The sequence below is a fragment of the Vanacampus margaritifer genome, chromosome 2 (genome assembly GCF_051991255.1).
Source record: "Vanacampus margaritifer isolate UIUO_Vmar chromosome 2, RoL_Vmar_1.0, whole genome shotgun sequence".
Taxonomy (NCBI): domain Eukaryota; kingdom Metazoa; phylum Chordata; class Actinopteri; order Syngnathiformes; family Syngnathidae; genus Vanacampus; species Vanacampus margaritifer.
Window position 1 is genome coordinate 20,130,928 of NC_135433.1, and position 11,074 is coordinate 20,142,001.

Here is an 11,074-nt window from a genome sequence, read left to right on the forward strand (position 1 = left end):
TTAAAACAACCAAACAGCTGCCTCAAGAAAGGCCCTGCTAGCTTAATGCTACCATCTTGGACAATGGTTAGCATTTATAGTATCTGTTAAAATCATAATAAAAAACTATGTACTGTATAGTTTTTAAATATTTTTTAAATATATTGGGGAAAATATCCCCCAAAATGACTGCAGTAGCAATAGTGTTATTTGGACATCTAAACGTGGCTTTCCCACAAAGTTGCATTGTGGGATGTGGCAGCCATTTTGGGCTTGTGGTAACCACGGTGAACATAAACTGTGCTGTAAAGAAATAATAAGCACAGTGAATTACTCGCAAAGATGCCCTGGTAATTCTTCATAATATAATGTTCACTTTCTCTATTGTATAATATTTACCACACATCACTAACAAAAAGGTAAACATAACTGTATGGGCTAGAATAGAAACATTACCTTAGGTATGTGAATGTTTGGCTTCATGAACATAATCACGCAGCAAATTAGATTCATAAACTAAGATCTCTTGTAGTTTTTTAAAAATGCTTCTGTTTTTGTTCATCTTAATGTTAATATTTAAACTAAACTTTAGACTACACTACTGTACAATATTTTGATGTTGTCATGAGGGTCCATGAAGAATTTTTTTTTTTCAGTGGTGTAAAAAGTTGTAGAACACACCTTTTTTAGAGGTTCCACTGTACAAAATGTTTGGTGTAAAATATGCTTGCCGGCCAAATTTAATACCGATTCTTGCCCTAGATTGTCGACCCGCTGGCTCGCGGTCGGGCCTTTCGCATGGTTGAGGAAGTGGATGGCTACAGCGTGCCCCAGACACCAATTACACCCGGGGCGGCATCACTCTGCTCCTTCACCAGCTCGCGCTCAGGGCTCAACCGGATGCCCCGCCGACGCAAGAGGGAGTCCGTCGCCAAGATGAGCTTCAGGGCGGCGGCGGCGCTCGTCAAGGTGAGCCGGCGTTTTGACACTTCATTAGGAACACTTTATAATCTTGTCTCAAAATGGCTTATTGGCTTTGCAAATGCAGTCAACTTGTGGGATGCAAGCTTAAAGTTTGAGCTGTTAAGATACAGTCATAATTTATAATATTGGTATTTTAACTCATTCACTGCCATTGACGGCTATAGACGTCAAAAATTCATTTGAACTATTTCTATTAGTTTAACTTTTTTTCACTTTTGTTAACAAGAGTATGAAAACCTAGGGAAAAAAATATTGTACATTTAGAACAGATATAAAATTTGTGATTAGTCGTGAGTTAACTAGTGAAGTCATGCAATTAATTAAAATCAAAAAATGTAATCGCCTGATGCCCCTAATTTTTAACAATCTTTTATTTTTATCGCGTCAGGCGATTACAATTTTTAATTGTAATTAATCGCATGACTTCAATAGTTAAGTCATGATTAATTACAAATTTTATATCTGTTCAAAATGTACAATACATTTTTTTCTAGGTTTTTATATTCTTGTTAACAAAAGTGGGAAAATGTTAAACTAATGGAAATAGTTCAAATGAATTTTTGACGTCTATAGCCGTCAATGGCAGTGAATGAGTTAATATAGTAGTATTTAAATGTCATTGTTTTTATTTTAATATTGACAGAGTTATTCTGATTGTCCTCTTTTTCTTCATTACGTGCTCTAAGCCAAATTGGGTTAGGTTTATTTTCCAAAGAGTGCTTATCCATGTGTATTCTTTGTATCAGGGCCGCTCCATACGGGACAGCACCCTGCGACGTACCCACAGACGCAGCTTTACCCCTGCCAGCTTTGTGGAGGAAGACATCGACTTCCTCGATGAGCTGGACACGTCCTTCTTTGCTCGAGTAAGTCAGTCAAAAGGACACACGCCACATGCACTCTGTATTTGCACTCCCATAAGTATTTTCTTTTGTTAGGATGTTCTGATGCACGAAGAGCTGTCCACGTATACAGACGAGGTGTTCGAGTCGCCATCAGAGGTGACGGTGAAAGATGCGGCACATAGCGACAAGAAGGATGAGATGGAGCTGACGGGAAGCGCGCTGGATAAAACAGCACTGGAGAGAAGTCACCTGATGCTGTGAGTCCACTGCCTGTAGATGGCGCTACACTAGAGCAATTCTCAAGCAAAAGGTCAACAGTGTGCGTTTTTTTTGTGGATTTTTTTAAACAACCACACAATCAAAATGTTCTGACTTTCACAAAAATCCGATGATCAAATGTACAATGAATCTTAAATTGATATTGAGTTTTAATGTTTTAAGAATTTAAGATAACTCCATTGACAATTCTTGAATTTATTGGCCTTTCAAAAAACAAAAACAAAAACCCAGCAAGCTGAATAAATAATCTTGGCTTGTTGCATTGTTGCATACTATGAATTTATTTATTCATTTAATTATTTATTTATTTATTTATTAATTTTCGGATTTTGCTAAGACTTGTGATTTAGATATGAATGGAAATTAGTAAATAAGCAACTGTTTGGTGTGGGTGTTTGCCAATTTAAAATGTTATTTTGACCATCTCGTGATCAAAAGAAAACACATTTTATGATAATTTATTCCATAACAAAGACCTACCTGACTGATTAAGTTGCCTCTTTGCTTTGGGCAAAAAAATAAAATAAAACATTGCTGAATGAGCTATAGTATTAATTAGTTATTAGTACTAATATTTATTTAGTTTTAGTTTTTTAATTTTGTTTCTTTGCGTGGGCTAAACAGGGCTGTATTCTTTTTTTAGTTTAATTTATTTAGAGTTTGTACTGTGACTTGTACTGTGACTATAAACTAGCGCCATCTAGTGGTAAACTAATAATTCATTCAATTTAAAAAAAAACGCTATTGATTTAAATAATATACAAAAATATATGTTGTATGTATGTATGTTCCCACATCAACATACATTTTTTTTTATATAATCGTAGGTCTAGTAATCACTAATAATATTACACTAGCAATCTTACATGGTTGGAGCCTCAACAATTTAGCGACTGTAGCCCATGTGGTGTTTGCATTAATTGTCAAACCCAATGGGTCGACCGCCGCTTACCTTCCACAGCTGGGGCCTGCATATGTTCATCCCGTGATTCGAGCTCCCTTTTTTTTTTCTGAGAGATTCGTGATTTGGGCTTCCGTCGCTTGTCACATTCTGCTTTGCTCTCGCAGGCTTTTACTAGCTTTTTGTTTTTTTACTAGCTTCTCCCGCTAGCCGCTCTTGTTAGCCACTCCAGCCTATGGCTCCAACTAACTCACGTTAGCTGCTGTTGTTAGCTGCGCCGGCTAAATCTTTCGGTCTTTCAACGTCAAACTGGCTGCTAAGTCGCCGTTGCTCACCGAGATGCTCGTTTGCTCACGTAAAGTAAAAATTAGCTTCGGCTGCATTCTTTACTATAGCGACATCTAGTGGTCTCTTATTACACACTGTGCCTTTTAAAAAAATAATGTTAAAGTGCCTAATAGCTTTAATATGTTCAAATAAGCACTTTTCAAATGCTATTAAGGTATTATTTCTGTCTTCTGTCTGTGATCCCGGGCAGACCTTTGGAGCGAGGGTGGCGTAAAGCCAAAGAGGGCATGCCGGGCCCACCCAAGGTGCCCTTGCGTCAAGAGGTGGTGAGTGTCAACGGGCAGCGACGCGGCCAGCGCATCGTGGTTCCCGTCAAGAAGCTTTTCGCCCGCGAGAAGAGACCTTACGGGCTGGGCATGGTGGGCAAGCTGACCAACCGCACGTACCGCAAGCGCATCGACAGCTACGTCAAGAGGCAGATCGAGGACATGGATGACCACAGGTGCAGTCCCTTCCTACTGCCAACTAAAAAAAAATGTAGTTGACTACTGTATAATGTGATAAAAGTCGATTAATCGACGATGTCATTGTTTTTCCCCACAATAGTTCAGGATTAATCATTTTGAGCACATTATTTAATGCTTCATTGCGCTTCTTCTTCTGGTGTGCCCATTGTGGCCACCAGGGGGCAGTCTAATAAGTACAAATAAGTAGTCACCATTACTGTCAGGGATTCAGGATGAAGAATATATGTGAGCATTGTGATAAACATTTAGCACCATGCTTTTCTTCTTGTCTGGTTTAGTTAGCTCTTCCATTTGTCTATTGGTTACTTGAGTGTGCGATTTTTATTTTATTTGTAATTATTATTCTTTTTTTTCTTTTCTTTTTTACTCTTCTGCTTGCAGGCCTTTTTTTACATACTGGATCACCTTTGTCCACATGCTCATCACCATCCTGGCAGTGTGCATCTATGGCATTGCGCCAGTGGGCTTCTCCCAGCACGAGACGGTTGATTCTGTACGTGGACGCTTCACTTTGGATATTTTTGCGACAGCACTGTAATGTTAAACCATGACAGTCTCGTCTTGTTTACGTGTGGACAGGTTTTAAGAAACAAAGGCGTATACGAAAATGTCAAGTATGTACAGCAGGAGAACTTTTGGATCGGGCCGGGCTCGGTAAGCACACACAAAGCAAGGAAATACACATTTAAATGCTGCATTTTTATATTGTTTGCATTTTACATCATTGAACACCCCTGTATAGCAAGTACAGAGCTAACTCTATTTTTCAACCTTTGTACTGTAAGTTAAGTTCGAATATGTGAAACAGAGCGAAACGTAAGCAGCTTTGAGCCAGTTGTTGCTGTTTGTGTTCAGTATATGTCTCAAAAGCTTTATAGCACTGCAACATTGTTGCTAATTAGCATTACCATTAAATAGAGATAGACCGATATGCTTTTTTCAAGGCCAATACCGATACCGATTATCGGTAGTCAGGGAGGCCGATAACTGATATTTGAAGCCAATAGACATTTGCAGATGTCTACAGCACTTGACTGCTTAAATGCCCTCAAGGTCATGTTTATTAAAGAGCTTTTGTGATTTGCAACATGTTAAAGGTTTTTTTGTTTGCCATCAGCTTTTGCACCAACTATAATGTGGCTTCCGCACACTAACTTTCAAATAGTCGCTAGATTGCGGGCTAACTGTTAGCTCGTGGGCTAACCATTCACCCATACGCTAACCCCGAGATAACTCCCAAATAGCCGCTAAAAAATGGCTATTAGGTTAGCCCGCAAGCTAACCTAATAGCCGTTAATTTGCGAGTTTGCCGGTTAGCTCGCGGGCTAACCATTCACCTGCACGCTAAATCCCAAATAGCTGCTAATTTGCGAGCTAACCGCTCACCCACGCGCTAGCCCCGGGATAACTCCCAAATAGCCGCTGCTCGTGGGCTAATAGCCGCTGCTCGTGGGCTAATAGCCGCTGCTCGCGGGCTAATAGCCGCTGCTCGCGGGCTAATAGCCGCTAATTGCTGCTTATTGGCTGTTAGCACTGTTAGCACTGCACAAGCAACCAATCAGATGGTGCTGTGGGCGAGCCAATGCTGCAGGGAGTCAACAGCCACTCACTCAGAGCAGACGGAGGAGAAAAGTGCCCGTCGGAGCAAAAATAACAGTTTTTAATATATCGGCCATCAAAACAAAAAAAGAGGCCGATGCCGACATTCATAAAATGCTGGATATCGGCCGGGCCGATTATCTTTCTATCCCTATCATTAAGCTAGTGGACTTAAAGGTTGTTTTGTAAATAGGTGGCGTGGTAACATGAACATTATCGTTCCTTACAGGAGGCGCTGATCCACCTGGGGGCCAAATACTCTCCATGCATGCGGCAGGACAAGCAAGTACACAAGTTCATCAGGGAAGAACGTAACATCGAACGCAACTCGGCGTGCTGCGTGCGCAACGATCGTTCTGGCTGCGTCCAGACCTCAGAAGAGCAGTGCTCGGTCTGTTGCTGTGTCGTTGATAAGATCAACGGAGTAAGCGTGAGTGATTCTGACTCATCCATTATACGTCCAGAGCACTTTGGCTGTGTGGGTGAAGTGGCCGCAGCATCCCAGCAGACATCAGCTAAATGGGAAAGACAGACAATACGGCTCCGTCTGCCATCAGGACCCGAGGTACGGATCCTGAAGAACACTTATTCACTTTTGTTAAGCACACGCGGTCTGCTAATGGTGCGTATCTCGTCAGGATATGTCTGGAGCCTGCCTCGGTCCTGCCGCATGAGTGGCCCGACGACATCACCAAGTGGCCAGTGAGTGGAATTTTTTTTTACATAACTCATTCACTCGCAGCCATTTTCACTAAAACAATCCCCTTCACTCCTGTTTCACTGGATTTTGACTGATTTTGCAAAGTCCACAGAATATTGTGCTCTATTGCTATAAAAACATGAAACCTACCAAAAGAAAGATTAAAGTCTCTTCTTTCATCAGGAACAAAAGTATATTTCTATCTGTTTTCGTTTTGCAGCAATTAGCATTAGAACATAGCTAAGTTTCATCATTATTCACAAATCTATTTAGAATTCTGAGTAGTTGAGGGTTTTTTCAACATGTCCGTCTTCAATTCCGCTTATCCGGGGTCGGGTCGCGGGGGCAGCAGCTTTAGCAGGGAAGCTCAGACTTCCCTCTCCCCAGCCACTTCAGCCAGCTCCTCCGACGGGATCCCAAGGCGTTCCCAGGCCAGCCGAGAGACACGGTCCTGGTTCATTTCCTATGCTCTGCTGCCACTTGCTGGCCGTTTGTGTGATAACTACCATTTCGTCTACCGTTCTTTGCAGTTGAGAGGCTGCATCAAAGCCTTCTATATGCTCTAGCGTTACATAAAAACGTATAAATGCGTCTTTGGGACACTTGAACATTTTAAAAAGAACATATTTATACGTTTTTGGGAACAAATGAGTTAATGGCCTGGTTAGCTAGAGCAGAGCAAGAATCCTATTGATTTTGAATGATAAATCGCTTTATTAAGCATCACACAGTTCTCTAATGTCAGGGATTGCCGTCTCCTCCATAAGTATTGGAACAGCAAGTTCAATTCCTTTTGTTTTTGTTCATTTCAGTTTAGGTCTAATTTACCTCGTTTGGAGGCACATTGTTTGGGTGTCTGGGAGATGCGCTACTTGCACATTTCATTGCATTACTCACACTTTCTGTGTGTGTCCGTGTGTCATGTAGTTTTTGTGTTTCTGTTCACAAACATGCACAGACGTATTCCGTCACTCTACTGTTATGACATCCAGAGCCGTCCTGTTATTCTCGTGTTCTTATCAAGAGTGCCATAAGTGTTGAACCGAGGGTAAAAAAAAAAAAAAAACATGTAAGAAATGTGCGTGTCTGCTGTCAGATTTGCACCAGGTACAACACAGGGAACCACACCAACTTGCCTCACATTGACTGCACCATCACGGGCCGACCTTGCTGCATCGGAACCAAAGGAAGGTAAAGAATCTTTTTCTCGTTTTAATAAAATGTGAATTCGCTACTCGTGTCTTAGCTCTGACTTGAGGTGTTCTCGTTCAAGGTGTGAAATCACATCCCGGGAATATTGTGACTTCATGAATGGCTTCTTTCATGAGGAAGCCACTCTCTGCTCCCAAGTAAAACTCCTTACTCGTCAATTCTTCTCTTTTATAGGCAGGATTCTTCATCTCAGTCTTTATTCTTTCACTTTGCAGGTGCATTGCATGGATGACGTATGTGGACTGCTGCCTTTCCTCAACCCTGAGATCCCGGATCAGTTTTACAGACTCTGGCTCTCGCTCTTCCTGCATGCAGGGTGAGTCAATAGAAAACATATACAGTACGCACGCTATTGTTTTGACATTGAATTTTGGAACACTTCGCTTCCCATGGTGGTAAAAGTATGATGATTCAGTACTCCAATTGAATGCCGCAGACAATAAAATGAAAATAATCTTTAATTAAGTAATAGTAAGTCATATTAAAGTTATAAACTTGACTTGAAATGTTTTTTTGTTTTTTGCATGATGTTCTAATTCTATTCCAGTGGTTCCTAAACTTTTTTCCATTGACCACCATTATTATAGAGTGAGTAGCATAGTAGGCCCAAGTATTCATCAACAAGTAGCTTTATCTATTTTTAGTAGTAGTCGATCTAGTAGTAGTTGTTGTTCTATTCACAAAAAGTATACACACTACACTCAAAAATTGGAAAATGGAATACTTTGCTTAAATAGCTACTGTACTTAATTAAAATGTAAAAGGGATATACAAATTGTAAAACAAATAAAACTATAAAAAGACAATATAAGGAAATATTCAAATTCAAAGTAAAGCAAAAGAAATGAAAGGGGACAGAAAGAAGTCAAATTTGTTTTGTCTGCCCCTGATCAACACACACAAAAAACAACACAAAATGAATGTCAGCGAGCGGTCAAGACGCTTTCAGTGTAATACGACAAAATAATTCAACTGCATGTCCTTGTGCTATATATATTTTTGCAGTAATTGTGCTTTTATACATAAAAAAAATAGATTTTGTTTTACAATCCATTTTGTTCCACATACTGACACCTTGAGTTTAAATACATCTTTCTTTTTGTTTTGTTCTATATTTAGGTTTGGAAAAAAATTCTGTTCCTCTTAATTTGTACTTAATTTCCCTTTTTATAAATTTGATTTGTATATTAACTGGTAAAATTTCATGATGGGCTTTATACAATATTTTGAAGGATCTTTGTGCAGTTTGTATTTTTTTTCCTCATGACTGCCACCTCTGGCCAAAAGCGTAACTGCAGTGTCTGTGCCAGGCTCGTTCATACTGTGGAGTGTGAGGGTTTGCACACCCTACTATAAAGGGAAGATAAAAGCTGATAGGTGCAGTCAGAGTAAAACAGTCAGGGCTCTTCGTACTCATCTGGGCATTGGTGGAGCATGCATGATGTAGAAAAATCTTTAACATTACCTTTTTAAACTACACAATGCACCTTAAAATTTCATTAGTCCTTTCTATTTTAATGCCTTGCACAGTCAGTGTTGCTTACACATCCATATTTCTACAACTGAAAATCATAAATCTGGTGTACGTAAATAAATATTTGAAAACGAGATGAAATGTAAATGTGTCGTACTTAAATGTTAGATTTATCTGAACTGTACTTGACAAATGCACTGTACTGTATTATTTTTTAGCTTAACTGGAAACCAGACACTTGCTCCACCCCTCACTAAGATTTGAAATGACCAACGTTCAAAGGGGGTGTTGCCTGGGGGGACCGTTGGGTTGCAAATGGCGAGAGGGTTGGCTGTGGTCTGGCTGTGATTGACAGCAGCAGTGAAACCTACGCTCTAAATCAGGTCTATACTACAAAAAGCTATCATAAATAAACCAACCCCATGCTATGCTAATAAATCACTAACCTGAAAATGGGTATTTATATAGATGTTTGCAAAACACTCAGAGATCTGAAATAGTCACCAGCAAGGTTATTTTAATTAACTAAAACTAACGAAAAAAACTCAAACTGAAATTCAAAAAACAATTTCGTAAACGAAATAAAATAAAAAACGAAAATGCTTTTAAAAAAACGAAAACTAACTGAAACTAGATTTTATGTTTACAAAACTAACTAAAACTAACTAGAATTATAGCAAAAACGTCCTTCGTTTTAGTCTTTGCCAATCAATTTAATGCATGAGCCTTTGGGGATGATTTATTTTGATATTAACCGGAATAAGGACATTTGAAAGTGTGTCACATAAAAATGACGTCATCTAGCAGCAGCCATTTGAAAAGCACTTTCAGATGACGTTGCTCCCATGGTGTTTTTTAAATATTGCACACAAGTAATACACACTTAAAAAAAAAAAATAAAAAAAAAAACTAATACTAAAACCAAGCATTTATGAAATAACTAAAACTAATAAAAACTAACAGAACCACAGTGAAAACGAATTAAAACTAACTAAATTTAAAAAACGAAATTAAAACTAACTAAAATGAAAAATTCCAGTGTCCTATTCTGCTGAGATGACGAATTGGCTTTTCATTTTTATTTGGTAGAACAACTTCATGTGCAGTTAAAACCAACCCATTTGTATTATTTCACAGCTATTGTTTAATGTTTTCCACAAAAACAAAACTGAAACACAGAAAATGTATGCTGCTTGTTACGGAAAAAATCATAATCTGAAACAAATCGGGATCGGCATGCCAGACTTTTTAAAAGATCGGGAATCGGCCAGAAAATTGTGATTGGTGCACCCCTGGTTTAAGGGTCACAGAACGACTACCAAGTGACGTAGTAACTGACTTCCCATGTAATGAGAGGACAAACAGCTAAATTGTGCTTATGCCAGTGTTCAACCTTAAGATGGCGCCAAACACGTTTTTTTTTTTTTACTCCAAATTTAAGCTTTCAACAAACATGCACTAAAATGTCAAAATAATGTTGACAGCATTAGTAGACACCAGTCTATACAGTTTATCATAAAAAATAAAAAATTGATTTTGTGACTTGAAAATTTTCTTTTTCTTTTAACCAGTCCATCAAATTACAGGTGTACCTAATATTGTGGCTGGTGAGTGTGAAAAACTGCTGTCTTGGCTAATTAAAGAAAGTGCCCCGAGAATCTTTACTGGCACTGAATCACGCCCGCTTAATAGGATTATCTTCCCCGACACGTGCCAAGATGACCTTGTATAATGTACTGCAAGTCACGTGGCCTCGTCCTGTGCCAGGGTCCTTCACTGCATGGTGTCGGTGGCATTCCAGATGACCATCCTAAGGGACTTGGAGAAGCTGGCGGGATGGCTGCGCATCTCCATCATTTACATCGTCAGCGGCATCACCGGCAACCTGGCGTCGGCCATCTTCCTGCCGTACAGAGCCGAGGTGATCCGTACACGATGAGAAACGCGTCAAAACACAACTTTTGCCTTTTGTCTTTTGCCTTGTATTAAAAAAAAAAGTGTCAAAGTCAAAGTGACTGTTGTGGCAACATTAAAATAATTTTTAGCCAATCACAAGCCGGAAAAAAGCCGGTTCCGGGAAAAGGCACACACGTGGTGGCTAATTGGGGTAAAGGTGGTAAAGTAGAGATGTGGAGTTAACCCTGAATGTCACACTTGAAAAATAAAAATCGAACACATTTACAAGAACATTTCCAAAAGTTTTTGAATATATGTGTTTAGTACTTTATATTTGACATTTACTTTTAAAAGAGCGATATGGTAAATATGTTTTAAAATACCAAATGT

General features: G+C 39.3%; 1 protein-coding gene across 2 annotated transcripts in view; it reads left to right on the plus strand.

Annotated features, from left to right (window-relative positions):
- rhbdf1a (rhomboid 5 homolog 1a (Drosophila)) overlaps nucleotides 1–11,074 on the plus strand; it is a 46,785-nt gene that overhangs the window by 31,899 nt on the left and 3,812 nt on the right. For both annotated transcript variants that reach the window (XM_077559056.1, XM_077559057.1), the window contains 13 exons: nucleotides 742–948; nucleotides 1,710–1,829; nucleotides 1,902–2,065; nucleotides 3,527–3,778; nucleotides 4,185–4,296; nucleotides 4,383–4,457; nucleotides 5,632–5,793; nucleotides 5,867–5,967; nucleotides 6,041–6,104; nucleotides 7,199–7,293; nucleotides 7,376–7,451; nucleotides 7,530–7,630; nucleotides 10,556–10,709. In XM_077559056.1, coding sequence (XP_077415182.1) covers nucleotides 742–948; nucleotides 1,710–1,829; nucleotides 1,902–2,065; nucleotides 3,527–3,778; nucleotides 4,185–4,296; nucleotides 4,383–4,457; nucleotides 5,632–5,793; nucleotides 5,867–5,967; nucleotides 6,041–6,104; nucleotides 7,199–7,293; nucleotides 7,376–7,451; nucleotides 7,530–7,630; nucleotides 10,556–10,709 — 1,683 coding nt within the window. The remainder of the gene's footprint in view (nucleotides 1–741; nucleotides 949–1,709; nucleotides 1,830–1,901; nucleotides 2,066–3,526; nucleotides 3,779–4,184; nucleotides 4,297–4,382; nucleotides 4,458–5,631; nucleotides 5,794–5,866; nucleotides 5,968–6,040; nucleotides 6,105–7,198; nucleotides 7,294–7,375; nucleotides 7,452–7,529; nucleotides 7,631–10,555; nucleotides 10,710–11,074) is intronic.